Source organism: Perissodus microlepis, chromosome 17 (assembly GCF_051167445.1).
Source record: "Perissodus microlepis isolate ML-2025 ecotype Zambia chromosome 17, ASM5116744v1, whole genome shotgun sequence".
NCBI lineage: Eukaryota > Metazoa > Chordata > Actinopteri > Cichliformes > Cichlidae > Perissodus > Perissodus microlepis.
The window spans coordinates 21,615,856-21,642,682 of record NC_140477.1 but is presented as its reverse complement, the minus strand read 5'-3'; the positions used below and the strand labels follow the sequence as shown (position 1 = coordinate 21,642,682).

Genomic DNA, 26,827 nt, shown 5'->3' with positions numbered 1-26,827 from the left:
TTCAAGGACCTGCAGTTCAAAAAAGCGCCCCTCCGACAGCCAAACCCATCTGTTCTCTGATTGGATTGTTACATTTGTGATTGACATGACATTGACCAATCAGATGAAAGGAAGAAAAATAGGGTCAAAATTCGTACTTGTAACTTGCAGGGTTTTTTTTGGCTAAGTCCACACACAAATCTTTTTTACCATCCATCCATCCATTCGCTTCCGCTTATCCTTTTCAGGGTCGCGGGGGGCGCTGGAGCCTATCCCAGCTGTCATAGGGCGAGAGGCGGGGTACACCCTGGACAGGTCGCCAGTCTGTCACAGGGCCAACACACAGGGACAGACAACCATTCGCACTCACATTCATTCACACATTCACACCAGGTGACAATTTGGATTATCCAATTAACCTATCCCCACAAGCTGCATGTCTTTTTTACGCACACACAAATTCTTTTTACACATACAAATCTTTTTTACACATACAAATCTTTTTTACGCACACACAAATTCTTTTTACACATACAAATCCCAATTTACAAGTACAAAACTGATTTACAAGTATCTTATGTACCTATCTTAAGTATGGGCCTCACAGCCCATTGTTCCTTCAGTGGGCTGGTTTCAGTCATTATGCAAATGTACTGTTTATAAGATTGGGGAAACCTGCAGTCAGCTGAGACTGAAGAAGTCACTTGGATGAGTGACGAAACGTTTCTCCCAGAAAACGCTACGTCCAGATGAACAGAATCAACTTTTGGTGATTTACAAGTACAAAATATTTATGACCACATTTTGAGCCCATATCGAGCCTCTAGTGGACGTTAGAGGAACAGCAGCTCTTGGCTGTTGTCTTTATTTTTCACCCACAGAAGTTGAAGTTTCCATTTCAAATCAAGATGCCACTAAATTCACCCTGTTCTCCTTTAATACAAATGTTAATCCTGATGTAAATAGCTAACGCTCCATTTTTTGTATTGTTGGATTAAACTGTTAATCAGACTGAATTAAGGTGAGCTGTAGCTCTGGTCACATATGTTTACGCAGAAGGCTGCTGCACGCACCCACTGGAGGCTGCGGGTTTTATTTAGCAGAACAAGTGTGTGCTGTGTTGGTGATTAAGGAGTCATTGAGCTGTTTACTGCACATCTACTCAGATTTTTCTCTGTGACAAGCAGCAGAAGAAACGTCTCACTCTTCCCTCCTGTTAGGCAGATTGATTTTACACTCCCTCTCTGCTCCGGTTTCTGTCATGTAGCGAACAAATCGGCTCTAAATCGTGTGTTTTGAGCAGTAAAATGAGGATTTGGCAGCTGAATAAAGCGATGACATGAACACAGTGTGACAGCAGAGAGAGGAAGGAAGCAAGGAGATGAAGGCAGGTGGGCGGTTTCACTCAGCTAATTACTCGCCGAGTAATTTCCTCGTCTATGACTTAATTATGTCATAAATGTAAATGACAAGAGCTGCAGGTAACCAGAGGGCAGCTGCACACACATACATGCATGTTGTGTAATAATCTCCCCACCCAAAGTCCTACCTTTGAACTTTGACCCCAAACTAATAATTTCTAAAGATAACCAGCAAAAAGGTTGCTCTGTAGACTTTGTGTTTTCTCATTTTTCTATCAGTATGAGGACATTTAACACAACAGGAAACAGATTTTACTGGAATCTTTTAAAAGGTGTCTAAAACTTTTATTTTTTCTAATTATTTAATGTCAAAAATTTCTTTAAAATTATTTTTAATCATTGATGGTTGCCAGGGGTTCACCAACTGGTCTCTAGGCCTGTGTGAAGTCTAATGATTTGAACTAGACTCTACTTAAATATGGCAGATCAAATATGTCAAAATAATATAATTTAAAAACACAAATATAAATAAATACAATAAGAAATAAAAGACCCAGTTATAAAATGAATGCAATTAAATACTTAAATTTGTTTGTTTTTATCATTTATTTTGTATTAATTTATTCTTTTAAAATTTGGTGGTTCATCTTCTGTATATAAAAAATGTATTTATTATTTGGCCAGTTTTGGTCCTCCCTACATAAATGTACTGCGGTTACTCATAAACTTATAACACTGAAACACATATGATTCTTTTTTTTACCTTGTGCTTTTTGATCAGTCATGAGATATAGAATATATATATATATATATATATATATATATATATATATATATATATATACAGATATAACTCAGCAGTCTGCTCTGTTTCATGGAAGGCATTACATCTATGCTGCTTGGGGCTTTAAAAGAGTGCAGGTGTTGTGTTTTAATACTGACCTTTTTATGCTTTAATCCCAAAGAAGTAGGCAGCAAACATTTTTCATTTTTCTGTTCATATGAGGACATTTGGAGCTTACAAATACAGCAAATCTCAGAGCAGCTGGAGAGGTCAACAGAAATAAGCCGAACTATTAATCTATGAAAGTATATTTGGTTCATGGAGACAGAAAAAAACCATTTAATATAATCACTGAAGAATGACGACAGCAATAATGACTTGTGTGTGTGTGTGTCATGCTAAGTTAAACTAATTAACTGTGATGAGGCAGCTTCTGGAGCTCCTGGACGCGGTGGAGGTGGGAGGCAGTTGTCAGTATCTTCCTGCCCAGCCAGGAGGCACTGTCCCTGGGGACAAACCCTACCTCTCTCCACCTCTCCTCTGCCTCAGAGGAAATGTTCAGCTGAGGCCGTTCAGACATTTGTGTGCTAACAAGTGTGTTCAACCTCTACCTAAACTGTACTAATTTATACTTTACTCAATTCCTGGACCTTAACTGATCTTTGACAAGTGGTAAATGGCCAGTTTTGTCTCTGGGTGCTTTAGAGAAATCTTAAGCATGTCTCAAGTCATTTTATTTGAAGTTCTTGTGCAGGTGTCGAAGTTTCCAAAGAACCTGAATCAGGTTGAATGTTGATGATCAGTCAACATTAAAAAAAAATGAGGTGCTTATTTTTATTTAATAGTGTTTTCATTAATTATTGAATCTGGATCCAGCGCAGAATTTAGTGCAAACTTTAACCGAACATTGTGATATTCTTTAAAATCACACATGAAGTGATTTTCAGCCACTGCTCCTACAGATGACAAGATGACAGACTGAAGTTAAACGGATGAATTATAAAAATATGGAAAGGCGGGGGGGGGGGGGGGGGGGGGGGGGGGGGTATTCTGCTGTAAAGTCTATGGGGACTGGTTTATTCAGTTTATTCATTTTGCTCTGTGAGACTGTAGCTGGTCTGTTCAGTAATCCATGCTGAGAAGTATGAAGTCATCATCAAGTGGATCTATAAGCTGCTGCTGCGCTCTGATGGGCATGCAGAGAAATAATGCGCTCTCTAAATGTACTCGATGAATATTTAAAAGTGAGACGTCAACAAGACACTAATAAAAAATCAGCTGGATTTACGGCTGTCGTTGTATCAGCTGGCCGTCAAAGAGGCTGACCACCTTTCAAGTGAAGGATCTCCACATGTTCGTCTCCTCACTGAAAGCTTGAGTGGATGCTGCAGTGTTTGATCCAAGCATCTCTTCATCATTTACACACTGCCTGAGACTTGGCATAGAAAGTCAAATATATAAATTATTAAAGGCTCCATAGCGCTCCATAAAGGTGTGTTTGTATTCCCATCAGTATAGATTTTAATAAAAACTGTGAGTACGAGGAGCAGAACTGAAGGGGTTAAAGAGACTGCTGAGCCACTCATTCATCACCATACTGTTCATCATAGAGGCACACAGGTGGACAGACAGGTCGTCATGACCTCATGTTAATCTGTTTAGCCGAGTCAGACTGAGAGGCGACATCAGGTCACAGAAGACCAAAAACCTTAGCGCTTCCAATTATCTGCTCCAATTCAGGACAGAAACGCCGCTGTGCTACCGTCCTGTCTGTTAATCCAACCGCTGCAGTTCCTCTAACGTCCAGCAGGGGCTCCGGCAGTGGCTTAGTCCCCACAGACTCCCATGTTAAAATGTTACATCAGAAACAAACATGTTTCCAGCCTTATACAAACACTGGTTTATCTCTATAGATAATTCCCCACTCCATGTTTTTAACTGTTTGCATTATTGGAGGCGTGGCCTCCCTGACAGGGAGCTGTAGCTACTAGCTGCCTAATTGGGTCTCTGAACTGGACCTCAGGACAGTGTTTGTGCTGTTGGAGCCTTTTGAATGTCATTATCTGACCAATAATATGACTGCTATATAACTGCTATTGACTGACTGATATTGTGCAGTTTTGGGGAAATTGGAGAATTTAATTAGTGAGCACCTATGAGCAGGTATATTTGTCTGTGTGAAATCTGTTTTTTCTACTCTTGAATCTCTTTGACATCACACAGAGCATGATAATCTCAGAAGGCCCAGTAACTTTCTGTTTATGAGGAGCAACCAATCAGAAGAAAGTGAATTGTGCAAAGCTACTCTGGTAGAGTCAAAGAGTAAGAACATGGGACTGGAACGAGCAGAGTGGTTTTGCAGCTATTGTGATCACATGCTGGTGATCACATGTTGTTGTAGTCTCAAGGCTTTTGTGGTTGTTGGATTGATTTAAATTTCCTTGCAGTTCTTTGATTTTTTTTTCCTCTCCAACAACAAATAATGACAGCCGCTCAGCAGAGAACAGAAAGCTCTGAACATGTGACCTCCTGAGAGCCCCCACGCGGCTGATCAATAAGAAATATAAAAATCAGTGAAGAGATCGATAACTCCCCGCAGCGTCAGGTAGAGCTGAGAATCCTGCTGAGAACCTTTGTCTTACAAGACACAACAACAAACACCTGAAAAAAACACCTGAGAGTAAAACATGAACCAGGCTTCCTAAAGTGAGAGCAAATTTACAGAAAAACCAAAGAGCAGTAATTCCACAGGTACAGCAGGTGACACTGTTGGTAAAGTTGGTGCTGTTAATCTATTACAGAAAAAAACTGAGCTTGTTTCATGTCTTAGTCATAGACTGAGATGGACATAGCAACTATGATATCATCCACTGGCCTCTTGGTGCTTCAGCATTTGCCATGAATGCGTGTCGAAGGCTAAGCTAGCCTGTATCACACGGACACAGATACCTGCTAATAGCTAACTGGAGCCTCCGGTGGACACTGGAGGAACTGCAGGTCTTTGTGTTTCTTTAAATTTCTAGCAAGTTTCCAGGTTGATGCCCTGTGTCAACATGAGGAAAATGACAGTTCCCTCATTCCCTCCTGGAAGCTTCAGTGCAGTTAGCTGATCTTTGCTGGTTTATTCAGGTCTCTTTCTCCTGCTGCCAGTTTGTTTTTATTAACACACAAACTTTTAAGGGTTTTTTTTTTTTTTTTAAACACGCCGTGGAACCGATCTCCTCCTTCAGTGTTGATGCCCTCTTTCTCTCTCTCTGCTGCTTTTAAAGAGGACAAAGGTCACCTGTTCATTACCGTCCAATCAAAAAACATTTCTCCTTGTCTGATCTAATCAAGACAGACGGTGTTTGTGCTGTCAGCCTGTCAGGACATGATTGATGTTCTTCAACTCACAGCTAATTGTTTGTGTGTTGTCATGTCCCAGTCGTTTCCTAGTTATTTGGGTCAAGTGTTTGTTCAACCTGAGTTTGTACTGAAATTTAGACTGAATGAAAAAAAAAACAACACATTTTGTACAAAACTGCGTCAAACTAGCTTTTTACCTGAGTATCTTTGTGACAGATCATTCACCATCTCACTCTTTTAATGCTCCTAATGCAGCAGGACCGCTCAAGTTCTTCTAACATGTGGTTGACGCTGTGAAAAAGTATCGCTTAAAACCGCATTTTCACCGCTTTTTCAGCGTTCATAGGTTGATGGCTCCGTGTCAGAGCACTGGCTACGAATCTCAGACAGATCAGGCCTTAACTTAATGAAAAAGTTATCAATCGTTCTTTTCATCTTTTCTCATTACCCACAGCTACATCCACTTCTGTTGGGCCTAGGCTACTCACTAGGGCTGGGTATCATCACTGATTTCTATAATCCATTAGATTCCGATTCACAAGGTCCCAATTCGATTTGATTCAATTTTGACTCAGACAGTCAGACAAATTATAATTCTGATCATTTATCAGTACTGACACTTGTGAGACTTCATCTGAGGTGTGAGCATCACAGCAGATGCCTTTGTGTCAAAGTAAATGAGGATAAAACAGAGAAAAACATGTAGCAGATTTTCCTGGCCTGGCTTTTTATAGCAGATAACCTCTGCAGTAGATCAAAAACTGAAGAAAACCATGAATCAACATTTTAACATTACCTGATGCTGTTGAAGTGAAGGAGAGCAAAGTTACAGAGGTTTTATTAGAAACACAGCTAACTCTTTTGCAATTTGCCATCATTTTAAAAAGTTTCAATTTCTTCGCTATTAAACAGCAGAAATTAGGCTTTCTTGTCGGAGGTAATTTTTGGGAGAACAAGTGGGAATTTAATTGTGGTGGAAGCAAAACAGCAAAAGAGGGAATTTATGACGATGTTTATCAAATGTGAAGTGTGGTTTGGATCTTTTGTTGCTGCTGGTTCAGTCAATTTTGGTTGGAGAGAGAAAAAGCCTGCAGCTTCAGAATCTGTGCAAAAAAGACGTAAACACAAAGTGCGGACCCGCTGCATCAGAATCAGTGAGCTGTCGGCTTTAAGCCCTGACAGCCCTGTGCTGTCGGGTGAAAAAGCCGACATCTCGCTTATTCTGATGCGTAGTGCTCTGTGTTTACGTCTTTGTGCAGAATCTGTTTACCTGCTCTCATTTACTGTTTGGTTGTTGTTAAAATAGTTTTATGAGCTTTAACCTGAGATTCTGGCATTTCTGGCAAAATATATTTATATTTAAAAGTCAATTCAGGATTTAATGAATCGATATCGCTACTCACCTCCCTCTATCCGCCTGCGCTTTCAAACTTACATGCACGTAGGCTGACAGGAATATCTGGACCAGGCCAATCAGAGAGGCCCCGCCCCTGACTATCTCTGACTGGTTTAGACCACGATATGGGCATAATGTGTGTCTGTTGTTGACCACACAGAGACTTTCAGAGTTGCAGAGACTTTTTTTTTGTACTGAACGGCTGGTCGAACCAGTGCGACCTAGGATTTTTTTTAGTCACACCACTGAGAAATTAAGTTGCATATGCGACCAATTTGGTCGCACTCTAGAGCCTTGCTTAAGTTAGGCAAAGACCTGAAAAAGGTCATGCTAATGCCTGCAAGTCCACTAGAGGCTCCAGCAGTGAGTCAGTCCCCATAGACGCCCACGTTAAAATGTTTAAAGTGTTTACACAATGTCACATTCCTATTTATCAGGATGAACATGCATATTTCTCTTAGTGTTGTTAGCTTTAAAAAGAGCTAACAACACTATTCCATATTCCAAGCCCTAGATTTTGCACATTTTTATTGATTTTAGTTTTTGATTTTAAAACTGTTTCACTGTTTTCAATGTCAGTGTGAATAATTAAGATGAATTTTGCTGTATATCGTCAAATAAATTAGATTTTTCCTAATTTAAAAGGAAACAAACACAGACTGATGTTTGATTCTAAAGAAGTGCCGTTAAATGCCTGAGTGAGTCCACGCTTGGACTGTGAGGACGGGGAGGTAACAGCAATCAGAGGCTGGAGTGAAGCGAGCTTGTGCGTGGAGGAAACCTGCTGCGTGTTCAGAGTGCTGCTGCTCGCTGATCGCCGCGTGATGGTTCATCCTGTCAGCAGCAGGCCGCTGCTGCTTCAAACCCAAACTCCTCTCATTCAGGGCGCTTATCACACACTACAACACACACACACGTAATTATAACCTCAGCCTGTTGGCATGGCAACCGCAATCATCTGGCAGGGAGCCTCACTTATGATGTCATCAGGCAAGCCGAGTGTGATTGGACGGGTGATGAACGGCTGCTGAGCTGAGAGGGCTGATGAGCGGGCGTTTACCTGAAACACAGAGACAGAGCGATGGTCTCACCGACTGCACGACAGGCAGAAACTAACCCGCGATTGTCTGACGTCTCTGCACTCTCAGTAACTATCCAACATATCAAAGGAAGACCACTTCACACTCAAGCAAATGAGAGCTGAGGAGCTCAGATTTTAAGTGTAAGTTTTTAGATAAAAGAAAAAGGTCTCCAAAAAATACCACCTGTGGTTAGGAAGTGAGCAGTGGGCACTTTCAGACATGAAGTCCACTCATTCAGATCATCTAAGATCAAATCTATTTAACTATTTCTCCTGTATTTGGACTGGATATCCATAATAGCCTTCTGCAGCAGCCCATTCATTTTGCAGCAGTTGATGTGGGTCCAGGCTTTCAGGGCAGCAGTGATGTTCAGGTCTCACTCTCCTCAGACGTCACCTGCAGCTCTTCTCTGGGGACATAAAAGCATTTCCAGGCCAGGATTAAAGTGTAATTCGTGTTAAGCAAAGGGTCCCAAGGTCCCTCAAATGTGTCCATCTGCGTAAAAGTTAGCATTTGCTAGATGTGGATTGGTTGACAAGTGAGGAAAAAATAGGGAACGAGGGAACCACAAAAAACTTAGAACATCTGTCTTCTCCTTCTGGCGGACCAACAGCAGCACAAGCAGGAGTGGCCCCCGGATGATCTGATATCGTCGTGTTGGTGTTGTTCCTGGAACAACATAGTAAATGTTGTTCCAGGATCAACATTGCAAGTGACCAATCACATTGTTGTGACGTTATTCTTTGGCGCGCCAAGCCATTCGTGCATTTATGAAATTCCAATGTTGCAAGGACAATATCAATTCTGCTTAGCGTTTATTAAAGGGTTAGGGTTAGGGTCAGGGTCAGGGTCCGTTGATTGGCGGACAGAGGCGGTTTCTCGCAGCTTAAGTACAGTTTTTTGTTTTACGGCGGTTTTTCCCGAAGTCGCAAAAGTATGACGTCACAACATTCTGATTGGTCACTTGCAATGTTGATCCTGGAACAACATTTACTATGTTGATCTGGGAACAACACGACGATATCAGATCGTGCAGTGGCCCCCAGACCGCTCACTCCACCTCCAACTCTGCAGGCAGACAGTGAATGCACCACCCAGGAGTCCAGGAGCCATCGTAATCACATGCTGAACCACCTCAGCTGCTTCTTTGCCAAGTGGAGGAATGGTGGCTCAGCTCTGAGTGTCTCACGGTGTCTCTAAGGCCGAGCCATCCTCCAGAGGAAGCTCATCTCTGCCACTTAAATCCACAGTCTCATTCTTTCAGTTACCCAGAGCCCATGGTCGTAGCTGAATGTTTGAACACCAACTACCTGGTTTCATGCTCACTCATTTGAGACAAGCTTTCTGTTCATTCCACTGTGAGCAACACCTCGTCCCTGTCCTGGAGTGGGTGCGTTCAGTTATCATCTGACAACCACGGCCTCAGACTTGGAGGTGCTAATTCCCAGCCACTTCACACTCTGCTGCAAACCACCCAGTATGAGCTAACAGTCATCATAAAACAAAGCCAGCAGAGCCACATCAGCTGCAAAAAGCAGAGAGGTGATCCTGACACCACCTGAACCATCTCCCTTCTCCTCTTACCTGCACTTACAATTCTGTCCATGAAAATTATGCACAGTGATCCAGAGATCCTAACAACATATCGAGGCTTGTAGATCAATAAAATCATCGCTCGCATTCAGCAGAGAGAAAGTTGCTCCTGACATCAAACATGAGAAACTTTATATCTAAAAGAACTCTACTGCCATCAGGGCTTTTGCAGGAATGATGACATCATTTTCCAGGGAGCTGATTGGTTAGTAGGTGTTGGTTATGTACATGTTGAGTTGTTATGTCACATAAGTGAAACACCTGCTTCATAACACATGAGGTTACCTCACTAAGCCAGTAATCTTGCAAGACTCTCAAAGCAACTCAGAGAAATTAGAAAATAATCCTCCCCATCACTCCTAAAACTGATGCCATATCAAACTGTTTTGATTTGAAAGGTGTGAAAACAACTATAAAAATATTTCTGAATGAAAGTGGTTCAATGAGAGAAGACCCACATTCAGAGGCCAGCCTGAAAAAGCCTGAATAAGAGCAGTTCGGTGAGTCACACAAGCTCAGCGCTCACAGAAGAAAAAAACCTTAAAAGAAAACAACAGCATCCCTGCTGAGAAACACGGACGAGGCTCAGGTGTGTTATTGGGCTGCTTGGCTGTGTTGAACCTGCGCTGGACTCATAATCAGAAGATTATCAGTAAAACCTGGAGGGAAACAAACCGCCTGGTGTCAGAGAGAGTCTGACTTGGTCGCAGCTCAGCGATCCTGCTACAGGATAATATGCATGTAAAAAGCATGGAGTGTGCTGAGAAGGGCTTTACTTCCTGATCTTAATTAAAGTGAACAGCTGTGGAAAAATCTGAAAGTCCTCAGAACACTGGCAGGATTTCTCAGTGGGAGGCCCACGGGAAATCAGAAAACTGCCCCAGAAATTAATTAATACCAAACGAGATGAAAATTCATCAAGTTCTCAGGATTTTAACTGTAGACAGACCTGCCCCACTAAACATGCACTTGGAGCCATGGCCACAGTGATGCGATGACCCCAGGGTCTGAAAAATAAATCCATTGTAGTGAAACCAAAGCCTGCAGTTCCTCTAAAATCCAGCAGAGGCTCCCTCAGTGAGTCAGTGCCCACAGACTCCCACATTAAAAAAACTCTCGATAGATAATAAGGGACACCCCCTTTAGCCCCTCCGGTGAATCAAAGCTGCAAAACAAGAGCTTAATTTCTATCACCGTTCAAAGGTCTACTGTATTTCTCGCACCATAAGGCACACCGGATCATAAGGCACATTAAGTGAAACAAAACAGTCAGATAAGTCAAACTGTACTCAAGCCACTCTTCTTGCTTCCTCCATTTCCATACCATTGATTCATTAATGTTGAATTCTCTTGCAGCTGCTTTATTCCCATGTTGTTGCAGTATATTAATGACTAACCTCGTATTGCAGATGGATTATCTCAGTTGTTCTCCTGACTGAAGTTTGGTCCATTTACAGCATCCTGCTATGCGATTGCATTTGTCTCTAACCATCTGGAACGCTCCCATTAAATTTTATGGAGTGGAAAAAAGTTAGCATTCATCCTCCAGCTTCACTGTGTTTGTTATGCTTACATAGCTGTGTTGCTAGCGATCACGTAGCACATCATTATATACCAGCTAGCCCAACTTCAGTAACCCTACAAAAGTCACTGCTGTTTAGTTTTCTGTCTTCAGTTATGTTGGAAGTGATAACAGAGCTGTATATTTAAATTTTTTCCATGACATTTGTACGGAAGAAGATTAGGGTCACTGGAAGAAAAAAAAAGTGTGAACGTCTTCTTTTTTTTCTTGTTTTCCAGAATTCTGAGAAAAAAGTCAGAATTCTGACTTTAATTTCAGAATTCTGGAAAAGAAGAAAAAAAAAAGACGTGCCTACTTTTTTTTCTTCCAGTGGCCCTAATCCTTGTTCGTAGATTTGCATTAGTTTTGGTTTTTAGGTGATTTTTTTTGCTCTACTAAAGAATAAATGTAACGTATTTCGGCAGTAACACATCTGGGGCCACAGCTGTGCACACTGGTACCTCATCTGAAGAAGAGTGGTTGATTATTCTTGAGCTTTGTTGGGAATAAATGTGCATTAATTAGCTCAAAGAGATTTTTTTCTGCTTTCATACGGTGACTACACATACTCAGGGAGGGACTGAAGCCAATCCAAGCAGCTGCTGTTGCCCCTCCAGAGGAATCATTTAGCTGGCTGTCATCTTTAATTTAGTTCCACCTACTGTCCACAAACTCAGGTGTGGCTCCATGCTGGCAAGAGATGCTCCGTTCTGCTTTTGACCTTTGAGCTTCTGATTCGGTTAAAAACATCCACCACAGTTCCACAGAGTCCACAGCTTCCATGACTGATGGAGACGACCCCCTGCCCCTTCTCTGCACCAGTCAAGTCATCATCATGGCAACCAGTCGATTCACAGGAACCAGCCAGACACCAATCAACCTCCTGCTACATGAATCTGTGTGTGTGTGTGTGTGTGTGTGTGTGTGTGTGTGTGTGTGTGTCACAGAGGTTATTTTTGTTCGCTGAAAATAAAACTGAAGAAAAACAATGCGATGCCGACCCCCCTTTAAACTTGTCAGATTATTGTGACCTCATTAGAGCACCTCCTGCCGAGTAATCACTGTCATTTATTTATTCATTTAAGAGCTGCCACAAAAGCAATGTGATGAAGCACTGAAACACTCTGTCAAACCCTCTAAGTTTTGTCTGTACAGTTTATATGTTGTATATTTTGAATCTTGTTTTCACCTGTTTGCATCACAAACTGTATATTCAATTTAATTCAATTCAGTTTTTTTATATATAGAGCACCAAATCACAACAACAGTCACCCCAAGTCACTTTATACTGTAAGGTAGAGACCCTATAATAATACAGAGAAATCCAACAATCAGAAGACCCACCATGAGCAAGCTCCATGACAGTAGGAAGGAAAAACTCCCTTTTAAGAGGAAGAAACCTCCAGCAGAACCAGGCTCAGCTTTTTGAACCCTATTGTGGTTTTCACCATCTTGTTTCTAGAACCAGAAGTGTTATATTTGGATACGTTATTACCCAGTCCTAGCTAGCATTTTTGGCAAACTACAGGAAGTAGTTTGTTTAGATACTGTTAGTACAGTTGCCTCACAGCAGCCATAATATTGGTCACATCATGTCATTAAAATGCTCCAAAAGGCTTCAGCAGCACAAACATGGTCCAGAGATCCACTTCAGTTAGTTGAGGTGTAGCCTAGCAGGCAGCTATCAGCTACAGCTGCCTGCGTCGCCATTCACCTGTCAGTCAAAGAAGCCACGCCCCTAATAATGCAAACTTTAAACAGGTGTGTTATTAAATACAGGCGTTAGAAAAGAGAACAGTTTCTGTATCCGGCTGTAAACATGTCTAAGTGTGCTGATGATGTTTATATGATGTAAAACTTCATGTAAATTAAATTGAATATTTGTGCTGAATTTTTTGTCGCAGTGTTCGTTTGTGCCTCCGTGTGAGAGGGACAACCAGAAGAACAGAGACAGCGTTCTGTGGTGGGAGGACTACTTCACCAAAGAGGTCAACAGCCAGTCGTTCATCTGCTTCTTCAACCAGCAGCGGCGGTGAGGCTCACGCACACGTTTACAGCTCAGTCTATTTGGAGGTGCGATTCAGATAAATTGGAAATCAAAGAAAGTGTGATCCTGTCACATCATTGTTACCACAGAAGACGAATGACCGGACTTTCTGACAGACACACTTTCCACTTTCAAATTTGCTGTTCCTGACCTTTGACCCTCAAGAAGTGACCTCTGACTTCACTTTAATAGTCTTTCCACTTCCACTTATACTTAAAGCCATTTTTTTGTCAGTGCCCTAGAAGGATTCAAACTTCATGCTTATACTTAAAATTTTAATATAAATTCAAATTTTTATTTCTTTTATGCCATGTTTTACCTACTGTCTAATAATACCATCATATTATTCATTTAAAGGTTTGTCTTACTATAGTTTTATTGTAATATTCATCTTTTCTTCTGGTTTCATTAGTGGTCTGTGTGCATTATACATGATTTATATTTACATTTTGCTTTCAGGGTGAATTTATGTTGCAGGTTCAGATGAGAAGTGGTCTCTTAGTTCTTTAACTTTGATGCATTTTTAAGAAATGTTCATTCATGCTTATTTGAATATTTAAATACATAAAAAATATACATATAAAACATGATGAAAAACAAAGTGGTTATACTGCATTTTCAAACAAAATCCTGTCAAACGCCAAAAATCCTCAAACCGTTGGTCTTTCAATCGTTGGACCAAAAATTGTTTAAATTAATAAAAAATAACCTTTAACCCTTTAAAGCCGGTCGGAACGGGCACGCTCCGTTTTGCGTAACTATTTTTAAATCCCGGTAGCACTGCAACCACATAAGCTGGCGCAATAATTTTTTTTGCATATGAAACCAGAGTTGTACTTACATCTTATGTCATCAGCTTGTCCTAAGTCACAGTTTCCTTCCACATATAGCTTTGCAAAGATTGCATAAAAAGCACTTGCAGCAACAAAAACATAATATTCCAGAAACACACTTTGCCGATCTGATCAGCGGTTTGTAACACTTCCTACGTTGGAATAGACGTCAGCGCAAACTATAGCATTTCCGCCATTACCTGCCCGAAACCGGAAGTGACATCATTTTCGCGGAATTGTACTTTTTTACCTTCAGGGCCTATACAAGCATATACTGGTGTTTTTAAAGGTTAAGGTTAAGGTTATGTTTAACTTTATGACTTTCTGTGTCGTTTCTGGGATGCTTAGGACTCATATTGCACTGCTGGAAATAGTTTATTTTGATGCATATGCTGTTTTTTTGCAAATTTGCATTATAATATTTATTTTCATTTTTCCTGCTGTATATAAAAATTGGTGTGTTTAAAAAATAAAACTATGAAGACACTCAAAATAAATTTCCTGTGGTGGGAAACTATTTTGTGCAACTTTTTTGTATTTACAGTTTTGAGGGATAAGCCTCTTAAATTTCTCTAACTAGAAATATATGTTAAAAAAACAAAAACGATTTTCAATTTTTTTGTAGTTTATTGCACTTTTTTGCAATTTATGTAATTACTATGCACTTAATGCATGCATATTATTAAAATTTGGGCTATAATGGTTGTATTGATGTATAGCAACTTGAAATGCTCCCAAAAATGACACTACAGCATGTAAAAATATAATATAAGCTCTGGCGGACTTGGTTCTATGGTAGGTCTTAAAGGGTTAATTAAAATCCCAGAGCCACTTCATTCATTCAGATTTTAAATGCCTTATACATTATTGTTATTTTAATTAAAAAATGTGAAACATCAATTCAGGCTCCAGCCTGAATTCTCAAAATATATCTTGTTAACCAGTGAATAATTTCAGTCTATAGAACATGGAACAAGTACAAAAATTAAACCTAAAAAAATCAGTCGTGTACCGTCAGCAGTGACGTTGTCAGGAATTTGGGTAGATGATGCTTCAAACTAGATTATCACACTAATCAGAATGTTTTTTCTTGCAGAGTGAAAATAAGACTGCAGAGTCAAATAGAGACCAGCAGAAAAAAATGACTTCGCTGTTCATCTAAAATAAGATATTTTGACTTTCTGAATTTCCTTTATCACACTACCGATGACATAAAGGTGAAAATGTAGGTCAACAGTATGATGAAGGTGGATTATCAGAGGTGAGCAGGAGACACTGAGCAGAACAGCAGAAGGATGCTGAGGTTCCAACCTGAAAATAAACACTGCAGTGAAAGATAATAAGAGCAGGAGGAGAGATGTTTGAAGAAGCTCTTCTTTCCTCTCTTTTTATTCAGGCTCTGTCCAAAAAACTGATGAGACAAAGAAAAGCCAGAGATCTGCTTTAGCGTGTCAGCTTAATCCTCCGATAATTCACCGTCAGTGCTTACCTGTGACCTTGGCTAGTTTTATTTTTATCTCTGCACCAGAAAGATCCGAATGAGGAAATGCTGGTTCATAAATGAGGCCCCAGTGGGAGCTCATTGATGCTACACATCAGCTCTTCTTTGGTCTTTTAGAGAACAAACTGGAACATGCAAAGTTTCTTTTTTCATTAAGTTTAGAAAAGCATGTAGTCTCTAGATGTCTGGCTTATTTCAGAGGTGGCATGAAGGTTATATCCCAAAACTTTCTGGTGGTGTCAGTCAGAGTATGAGAGCTCACAAAATCCTTACTGATCTCATAATGGCCCAGAATTTAGATGCTCACTTCAGCATGAACTTTACTGAACACTTTTTAACCCTCATCCTCCATTTTCCCTCCGCTAATGTGTTTGTATTAGCCTAACCACAGCTCTATAGCTAGCCACCAGTTATCACACCACTATCTGTCAACTAGTAAGACTTCACCAGCCGCCCAAACATTGCTGATATTTAATTTTCTGTCTTCATTTACAAGTAACAGCAGTGCTGTACATTTTAACTTTTTTGGACCCTGAAATGATTAAAGATGCTCCACAGCTAACTGTGGAGATGAATGTGTGCTCAGTTACACTGCAGATAGCTTAACTCTATTTTTGGGAAATTTGCTATGTTAGTTTTTGTTGATACATAGAAGCAGCTTTGCCTTTCTTTGTTAAATTGTTAGGTGTACAATTCATTTTAATCATGTGAAGATTGAGATTCAGAAATGAGACAATGCCACTTTTCAAAAGGAGAGATAGATTTTGTTCATCTTTAGTAAGATGTCTATTTGAGTATGCCGATGTTGGATTGCAGTTAATGATATCCAGCTAATGTAACATTAGCTATACTACATAAATGAATAACAACATAAACACTTGTTGAGTTAAGCAAGCTAGTCATTAAAGATACTCCGAGTGAGGCCCATGGACCTTAACTGCATTCTATCTAATGACCAGCAGGGGGCAATTCCTCTTATAGAAAAAAATCATTGTCATTACTGTGGAAAAATTACTCTACTGCTCACCTGATTCGACACTTCCAAACAAAGCTTTCCTGATGGGATGTGATTAAGGGGGTGCTTGCTTCTATCTTGCTTTCATTGTCTGTAACATGAAATATTAGTAGGAAGCCTTTAATTTTAGTGACAGGAGATGGTTTGGTATGAAAAAGGAGTAAAAGTAGAAGGACCTGTAGGAGGTCAGTGAATTAACAGTCAATCCCAAGAGTAGTGTTTTAACACCATGTTAAATTCGTGCTTTTACTTTTTCTTCTTTTTATTTCAGGCCTGATGACGTGTTGTGGCGCCGTTCCCATGACACCAGTGTCCTGTTACACTGTGTTCTTTGGCCAATGGTTTCCCTCCTTCTGGGCACGCTCATTGTGCTCCTGACGGTATGTGCTCGCTCCCTGGCTGTTCGAGCCGAGGCCCTCCAGAAGAGGAAGTGCTCCTATGAGGTCTGCCAAGACCTGTCTGCCATGCCACCTGACCGCTGCAGCAGCAAGGCCAGAGACCCACTCACGACAAACTCTGACCCCGAGCTGTCATCGCCCTCAAGGACCCTGCCGCTGTTTGCGGTCCCAGTGCGGCGCAGAGATCGGGAACATTAGAGCGAGCAGAAAGATGTTTCTTCAGCATGAAATCACTAAGAATGCCAATGAGCCGGTGGGCGAAGTCGACTAAATGGCTAAAGACGCCACCAACAACCCATTGCTGTCCAGACTGGTTGGTATGATCAGAATGTTTGAATGAGGTGAAGATGAGGGGAAATCCACTGTTGCCTATAGATTTCAGCAGGAAGACTGTACAAAACTTCAGACTTTTTCCTGATTTTAGCTTAAAGTGGATCAGTGGAAATCTTCTGACTAGCAATGAAAGGCTGTTTAAATGAGGGTAGTTGGCGTTGGGTACTGATAGCTGGTTCTACTTTGGGTCTGGTTTCTAGTCATCAAGAAACCCAGACTTATTAAGTTCTGGTGTTTTAGGGGTCTCTTATCAAGTATCTTTATCTGTTATACTTGTTCAGTCATTTCAGCTTACATGTGAGCTCCAATATTTGGATTAGATAATTTGTTATAGACCAGCTATATAAATGAGTTTATTCCAACTATTAAATGGGAAAAATCTGTATTCATCAGAGATCTTTCAGTGATCATCCATCAGTTTCTGGCTTCGTCCAGCAGCAACTAATCACATATAGAACAATATATGTTCAAGATATTCTGGGAATGGGCTAAAAGTTATTTAAATTTAACCATCTCCAGTTCAGATTATTGAACTGGAAGTCCCATTATGACCTACTTTTGCCTCAGCGATGAGAGCTGGATCTCCTCCAATCTCAAAACGATAAACACTGATCTTAATTTCAATTTTAGGAAAGTGGACAAAGTTGGATTGAGGTGAGTCTGGCAAATACACTGTCGTAAGAAAATGATTGAGATCAGCCAAATTTGAATCAGGTAGGGTTTTAGATTCTTAGAAATTTTTGACACCTTGTGCTGATCTTTGACTTGTGTTTTTAAGTTGTAATACAAAGGATGAAAGCTGAGATTCTATCAGAGATTCAGATTTAATAGGATGCTATCAAAGCCCAACCCAAACCCTCGCGCTGTGATTGATGATGCAGTCAGGACAAGACAAGCATAAGGACTGACTCTTGGGAAGTAACTGCTCTTCTGTAGCTCTCTTATTAATGTAGTTTCCCTTCAAGTCCCAGTAGCCATGAATGTTTCTTAACAGAGGTGCAAAGTCCTGATGTTACCTTCAGGATTGTCTCTGCTCTTCTAGCTTGTGCAACTCAAGGCAGTCTTTCGCTGAGAATTTCTTTCATCAGTCTTCTAACAAATGAGACTTCATATTACATATGTGAAGATAAGTGGTTGTCTACTACAGCACTTTTATAGTACAATTTGAACCCTATAGGAGCTTAGCAATGATTTTGTTTCGTTGAAAAAAGTTTTTACCAGCACACAGTCACAACTGTTGTTTTCTCTTTGACTTGTATCAATGGTCATAGAAAATATCTGGATTGTTTAGTCGTCTGTTGTGCTCTTGGTTGTTTTCTGGGGGGGGTTGTGCAAGATGTTTTTAACCTCGTAACATCTGCCAGGTCACTAGTTTAGGTTCACATCAACTTTTCCTTGTAATTTTCACCTGTTTTGCATACACAAATGGACATAACTGAAGAACTGTAAGACTGTAAGACTGACATTTAACTCTCATTTAATAACTCTAGTTTCTGAAGCCCATATAACCCTAAAGTAGGGGTCCCCAACTCCAGGCCTCGAGGGCCGGTGTCCTGCAGGTTTTAGATCTCACCCTGGGTCTATACACCTGAATCAAATGATTAGTTCATTTCCAGGCCTCTGGAGAACTGCAAGACATGAGGAGGTAATTTAGCCATTTGAATCAGCTGTGTTGGATCACGGACACATCTAAAAACTGCAGGACACCGGCCCTTGAGGCCTCAAGTTGGGGACCCCTGCCCTAAAGTTTACACTAAGAGGTTTGCCAGGTACCTGGTGGATATTAGAAGGTTAAATCCAGTTGGTTAAAACAGTCTTGGAATATTCTGGAAATACTTTCAAAGTCAGAGTTTCCAAAGACCTTTTTGAAAGGTCGACTGGTGTGGGTTTTTCTAACATTTTGGCTGCTCAGCTCTGTGACTGGATTTTAAGGTAAAAAGTGAAGAGGTGAAAAATATAAAGAGCCAGTAAAAGGCAAATGGACGGGTATTTTTAAATCAATATTTGGAATTCAATTTAAATAATTAAACCTGCCCTATTAATTTATGTATTCAAATACACTGGTGACTCATCAGAGTGCCCATTAGTGGATCCTATTGCTTCAGGGACTCGAATCCTCTACAGGGTTGACGATGGAAGAGCTCTTTGAACCATGAAGGTGTTGGCAGACAGCAGGGAGCTCAGCAGAAACAACCACAGCTAATGTTACTGACATTACCCTTCAAGTCGCACCCAAAGAAATACAAAGTTCATGTGTTCAGCTCAGTAAAATCAGCTGCACCACAGTTTCCCTTCAAAGTAGAGTGTAAAAGAGACCAGGCACCTGCAAGTCAGTTATAACTTTTTTACTTTAAGATATAAAGCATCCTGAAGCAACTGACAGATTACTTTTGTCTTGTATAGCATATTTGATACTATATAATTAAAAGTGAATGTTGGAGGTAGAACATTCTGTGGTCTAAATTTGGCAATTTATTATTTCCTCTAACTGGGCTGAAACTGCCCTAATTATGTCAAAAGAAAGATGTTAAACGTGCTGTCCCATTTCACTAAGCCAGGTTTCCATCCAGTTGAAACCAAACCTAAAGCAAATCATGAATGAATCATGAGTTGGTTCATCAAACTGCACGTGGCTTTAACTTACCGGTCAGTACCATTAAAATAATAAGACACAAGGCAAAAGCTCAAAAGGTGGAAATGTAAAGTACACTTTTGCTATTATTATTATTATTATTATTATTATTATTATTATTATTATTATTATTATTGTTGTTGTTGTTGTTATTGTTAAGGTTTTCAATCCTTCTATGGACATTGAAGTGGTGTTTCAAGTATATCATAAGTCTCTTTAATTGAAACATCACCAATTTTGTCATATTTTGGTGATTATGGATTAGACTACTAGTTCTTAATGTTTTTTAGTCTTCAATCCTTCTATGGACATTGAAGCTAAACACCATAACTAAATATTACTCTATGAAAAATATCCATAAATGGATAACTTTAGATCCCAATGTTATCTACAGGACTGCAGTTGTCGGTATAGGGGTTCTGGCCCATTAAAACTACATTTTAAAGCATTTAGAAGTAGAATTCTACTTTAATTTGTGCCACATTGTTCACTTTTCAACGCTTCAAAACAAAGCAAAGCATCAGTAAGTCTAATTAGGAGGACAATAACAAGGTTGTAGTAGCATGGTAAACAGACGCGTTGTTGCTTGGTAAACACTCCAAGGTAAAAAAAAAAAAGACACATGCCCGTGGCCCGGGGTTCCCTCCACATGCTGCCTTCAGAAGTAATGAGGACAGAATCTAGACCATGTGAGTAAAGTGTGCGGGTGCTCGGGGGATTCTCTGTGCTGCAGATGGTTTCGCTTGGCTTCAACCCTGATTGTACAGGCAGGAAAAACCTCTGAGCTGACAGCTAAGGGACAGGAGGCTTATAGCTTGTACGTTATACAGGTACCCACAGAGGCAGTATGTAACGCTTCCACAGAAATGTCTCACAAAATCTTCTTATTGGTTCCCAGTCATAATCAGCTTGTGAAAATTTAGAAATATTTAAATGTACCAAGGAGCACTACAATAAATTCCAGCTCAAATTATTTCTTTTTTTGATTTCCTGGACGATGAACGTCCATCCTACTATCCATTCTCTTCCACTTATCCAGCTCAGGGTCAGAGACTAGTGTGCAGCTCGGTGCCCTAACAGAGATACATTACACAAAAAGAGGCACCTGGCAAACGTTCAAACATTGTTTTATCTTAAATAACAGTTTTACAAATTGGTGAAACAAGAGTTAGAGGCTTTTTCAGTGAAAGTTTTAATCCTCCTTAACAGTCCATAACATTTAGGATCTAAATTAAATAAAAATATTTAAGTTATTATGTATCATATTATTATGTGTCATACACATTCTAATACTGGATCATAAGGAAGGATTTATTTGTGTGTATAAAATTTTAATTTTGCACTTGATATGATTTATGTTAATTTCAAGGGCCACCTGAGTATAGCAAAGTATGTAAATTAATTAAGTGTTATTCTTTTATCTTTTATTTCTCGAGTCAACAAAAGAATCAGAAGTTTAAAAATTTTGGGAGCAGTAAACGTCTTAGCCTCATGTGCCACAGGAGATTTTGAGACTTGAAAGTCGGCTGATCTATATTAATACAGCATCATATTTAAGCAGAATTATGTTTCAAATTTTGCTAAATAAGAAATCACAAACACTTGTTTTGAAGGCATCTGCAATTCCTCTTTTGATTCGTGATGATGTTCCTCCATGGCAGCAGTTGACATCCCACGTCATGTCCTGTGGAAATGGCAGCCATGTTTGGTGGTGCTGAAGCATCTCTGCTTTTCTCAGTAAACGGTCTGCAAACTGTAACGATGCTGAGCAGCAGACAGCAGGTGGTGGAGAAGCTGTAGGGAGTTTTAATTTGAATATCTTCACAGCTCCCACATGTTGGCGAAGACATTGAAGTAGCTTCTCAATCTGGAGCTGTTCAACAACGATCAATGTGAAACATGTTTCAGGAAGTCTGCAGAGCTGCTGGGACATGTGATGTTTGGTTTGCACAGCTGTGTTTGCCTGGTGTTGCTGGTATTCATGACAGTTGCTGAGGGAAGAGTTTAGACAAAAAATTAAGTGTTTTAAACATATTTAAGCTCATCTCCAGAAACGCTCTGGGTAAAATTACTTAATTTTCTGCCAAGCAGCAGAGTTAACAATAGACCTGCAATCACGAAGTGTGATTCATCTTGTATCAGGGGGAGTTTTTAATCATCAACTGTTGTTTCCAAATGTCTACCACCACCTTTCAAACATGCCCAGCAGTCTAAATTTGACCCTGCTTTAAGCAATATTTTTGCCAAGCTGTTCTCTGAGCGAGTGAGCTGTTATTGTCCTGTCATCTCCTCCTCGGGTTCAGCTAGGAGACTGCCATCATGTTTCGTTGTAAACTTGAATTTTGCTGCTGTAACACATTTTATTCACATCACTTTTCGTGAGAACGTCCATCCTGTCTTAGATTTGTGTTGACTGTTGGACACCTTTTAACCATTCCTTAAAAAAGCCTGAGAGCATGAATGTATTGTTTGTTTAATACGTCAGATTCATATCTGATTGTTCTTTGTCTTTATCAGTGATCTTTGTGCAAAATTCAAATTTATTCACAAGCGGCGTTCCTCTAATGTCCACTTGAGGCTCCAAAAATGAGAGTCTGTCTCAGTTGCAGCACAATGACCCAAATATGTGTGTATGATGAGGGGAGGCTTTAATTTCTGATCTTAAGGAAACTGAACAGCTGTGGAAAGAGCTGAAAGTCCACAAACCTGAGAACAGCGGTGGGACTTCTCAGTCTGGTGACCCATGAGAAATCAGAAGGTTACCCCTGAAATTAATTAATACCAAGCAAGAATTCAGTTTATTCTCTGTATTTTAATTGTAGAAAGACCTTTTCTCTCAACAAAAATTCATTTGAAGTCATCGTCACGCTTAAGGGACAACACATGGGTCTGAAAAGTAAACCCAACATGGAAATACCAAAAGCTGCAGTTCCTTTAACGTCCAGCAGGGGCTCCAGCAGTTGGTCAGTACCCATAGACTCCCATATTAACACTTTACAACAGAAATAAACATGTTTACAGCCTGATACAAACACTGAATTGGCCTTTATACTGTATTCACCCTTTAGTTTGTAACTCATCTTTTTAAATTGTATTAAGGTTTAAAGTTTGCATTACTGGGGGTGAGGCCTCTTTGACTGACAGGTGGATAGTGACACAGGTGGCCATAGCAGCTAGCTGTTTGCTAGGCTTCGCTTCAGCTAACTGGTCTCCCTGAACTGGACCTCTGTTTGTACTGTTGGAGCCTTTTGGAGCATTTTAATGATGTTATCTGACCAATAACATGGCTGCTGTGTGATTACTGTACTAACAGACTGTCTAAAGAAGCTACTTAATGTAGTTTGCCAACAAAGCTAGCTCGCGTTGGCTAATAACATATCCAAAGATGGTTCTGGTTCTAGAAACAAGATTATGCATATAGCACCTTAGTGTGCCACCACATTTCAAAATCGAGTTGAACTATCTGATGCATACTGTCTGTCTGATGCTCTTCAGAAACCTGTGAAGAAAAACAAGCTTTCGTGTTCTGGTGTCCTGTGTGAGACACCCGTGACCCTAACACACTTTCTTTCTAGCACAGGATGTCTGGTTCCCACGGGCACTTCTCTGAAGTGCTTCCTCAGGGAGAGTGGTCCATCCTAATCCCCTAATTAAGATAAAAAGTCTGAGCTTGGCTGGGCTAATGTTCTCCAGACCGCTTAGGGAAACATAAACACCAGTTTACAAAGATATTGTGTCAGTCATTTAAACATGTAGGGGGAATAACCACAGATCCAGTCACAGTGAGAATGAACAGTTTGACTCCATGAATGTAGAGAGGCAGAAACAGGACTGAGTGATGTAGCGTCATTAAAACATAATCAGTGCCTGAAGGAGTCAATCAAAAGTCATCAATTCTTTACCTTTTCTGCTTCTTGGACCCTTTCTTCTATTTGTACAGCTGCTCCTTTTAATACTTGTCCTTTCTTGCTTGCTTGCCTTGTTTTTGCCACTTTTATCATTTTAATTCTTCTGATTCTCTCATCTACTTTCTTTCTGCCCTTTTCTCCAACATTTTCTCTTTCCATTATGCTGTTGGATAAAAACTTTCTAAAAAAAACAACAACTAAGGGATGTTTATGTGAAGAAAATTTGTGCACACTTTGAATCTGTTTCTACCGTTAGCTCCTGTTTTTCTTCTTTAACACCATTAAAACTTCCTTATTATCCAGGATCCAGCTGTTTAAAAGCCATCATGTCGTCAATGAATTTCATTTGTCCTCTCCAAAGAAAATGTAGCTTTTGTAGCATTTCTGTGTATTTTCGTGAGACTTGATGAGGTTTTATTGTCTCTGTCTGAGGTCTCCATGTTAGATTTTCTATCTAAAGCCATATGCTAAGCTGTGACCTGCAGTAGCAACTAAACGCTGTATTTAGCTTCTTAACACAAGCAAATGTTTCATTTCATTCTGACAGATGTTTCGGTTTTAATCCACAATGTAACAGTCAGTGACTGAAAGGTGGATGATGGTTAAATGTTTTAGTTCTTCATTGACTGTTTCTCCATAATTATTCTCGGTGTTATTCTAATGACTGTCAAATCATTTCTGTTTTTTGTGTTTGGATCATGCCTTTGTACTAAGAACTGTGTTGTCTGCAGGTATCTTGTCGTCTCTCCATCTTTTTTGAACCTCAGCACTGTATCATGTGACCCAGGTAGCCGTTTCGCCCGTGTTTTCACGATAAAAATGATAACTATTGTGCCTCATAGAAATCTTTAAATAAAAACAAACTTTTTGTCTTCAAAGCCTCGCCATAGAAGATTCTTTTTTCATTTTCAGATCTTCGTGACTTTAATTTATTGATATTAGCTTCACAGAAGCAACTGTGGCTAATCAAATTAAATGTGTATATGAGAATATCAGTTATCTATCAATACCCGATATAGGCGTTTACTTGCTAATGATAGCTCTGTTTATGTTACAAAACACACCGTTCCTAACTGATCTCAGAGTTGGCAGCCGCTTATATAGCATGCTAGTCCAGAGATTTATGCACAATATGCAATTAATCAGAAATGGCTGCTGGCCTCTCAGCTTAACAAGCTCAAGCTCAGAATACAAACTCTAGTGGCTCACAGTCAAGCAGAGTTACAAGGTGACAGTAATGTAAAGGATGGTTCTAACAGAATGAGAGTTCACTTTCACTTTGACATATTTTAAATGACATCTATTTTTAGATTTCACAAGATAAACACTTGCTTTTCTTGACCTGGTGGCATGTTGCTGGTGTTTGCATGAATTGGCTAAACGTATCTACTCAAGATAGTATTTTACAATAGCCTTGAGATTAGTGTTTCCATTGTTGGTTTAAAAAAAAAAACATATGATGAGAAGGGGCAAGTCTGACTATGAAACCAATTGGCCATTGGTTATCAACTGTTAATCACAAATCAATAGCCAATGAACATACCATGGATAATCCTTCATTTTGAAACAGAGTTTAGAGTGACTGAGCCCATAATCTCTGTAGGACTAAACTAAGTGAACTAAACAACAGAAGCGTAAAACCCTGTGTTGCGCTGGAGTTGATGATTTGAAGACTTAATTTCTAAGCTAATGTTACCTGGTGTTTTTTTTTTTTCTTTTTCTGCATTAGGACTATCAATGAGAGGCACTGACTCAAAAAACCTGTTGTGGGAAACAGAAACGACTCCTCAGGTCTTTAGACTCAAAGGGGACAACTCAGACAGAGCTTATTTTTTTCTTCTATATGAAGTTCTGTTCACACACTGGCAATAAAAATGGCTTCATGCATTAAAAAAAAAAAAGCAAGCCCAGGCTCTACCAGAAGCAACCAGATGCAATCTTCATCAGCAGTCTTCAGGCAAGGTTCAGTTTCTAGGCCCAGTCACTAGACTACAACCAGGCTCCACCATCAGCCACCAGGAAAGTCAACCAAGGCTAGGATCAGGCTCCAATGGCCCAGGACCAGACATCTTTATTAGCCTCCAGGCAATACAACCGACTGAAATTTCAGTTGTAGCTTAGCCATTTAGCCTTTGTACAGAAGAGGTAAGACTGTTTGCATTATGCCACCAAAAAAAAGTGTAGTCAATGAAGAAGCAAGCAAGCAATTTAATCATATAGCACTTTCAGAGCAACTCCCAGCTGAACACAAAGTGCTGTACACTTGACATGCCAGAAATGATACATTGAATAAGTAAAAAATAAAAAATAAAAATAAAATAAAGATAAAAATAAAAAAAATAAGATGATAATTAAAATGATCTTAAAAATAATAAAATTACCACAAATAGCAAAAAATAAAATAGTATAAAATGATAATTAGAATTACATTTAAAACAATAAAATCAGCACATTAGATTAAAACAATAAAATCAGGGTCATATTGTGTCATATGCCAAGGAGTAAAAATGGGTATTAATAAGACATGTTTTAAAAGTGGACAGTGAAGGGGCCTCTCTAATGTGCTGGGGCAGATTGTTCCAGAGATTAGGAGCAGGGATAGAGAAGGCCCTGTCCGCTCTGAGCTTTCTCTTTATATCTTCCAGAATAACTGGAAGATATAAAAGATATTGAAATAGTGGCAGAATAACTGGAAGATATAAAGAGGTCAGTTAACTTCATGTCTGAAGAAATGACAAAAATCTCAAAACAGCCAAAAAGTGATTCTGGACTTAATGGGAGAGATAAAAGACCGTAAAAAGCAAAACGAGGAGCGGGTTAAAAGGATTGCTCTCTTGAGTTTGTGAGCTGGAACAATACTCCAGAATGAATGGCCTGATAGTGAGTGGGCTGGAAACCATGCACAGATCATGTCCAAATGTTACTGCAGGAGAAAATAGGCAACCTTCAGAGAAAGAACAACTCTCCTTAGAACAACAGGTATTTGCCTTTTTTGAAACAAGGGTATAAATTTAGAAAGCAAGGACACTGACGTATATCACTTTCTTCCAAGAAAAAAC

At 39.8% G+C, this 26,827-nt stretch overlaps 1 protein-coding gene and 1 pseudogene across 1 annotated transcript in view; one reads left to right on the top strand and one right to left on the bottom strand.

Annotated features, from left to right (window-relative positions):
- Positions 1 to 24,646, top strand: part of LOC146369574 (calcium-activated potassium channel subunit beta-4-like) — a 43,302-nt gene extending 18,656 nt beyond the window's left edge. Inside the window, exons 3-4 of the mRNA XM_084909206.1 lie at positions 13,006 to 13,133; positions 16,769 to 24,646. Coding sequence (XP_084765332.1) covers positions 13,006 to 13,133; positions 16,769 to 17,093 — 453 coding nt within the window. The 3' untranslated portion in view covers positions 17,094 to 24,646. The remainder of the gene's footprint in view (positions 1 to 13,005; positions 13,134 to 16,768) is intronic.
- Positions 1 to 26,827, bottom strand: part of LOC146369571 (NACHT, LRR and PYD domains-containing protein 12-like) — a 335,320-nt pseudogene that overhangs the window by 182,237 nt on the left and 126,256 nt on the right.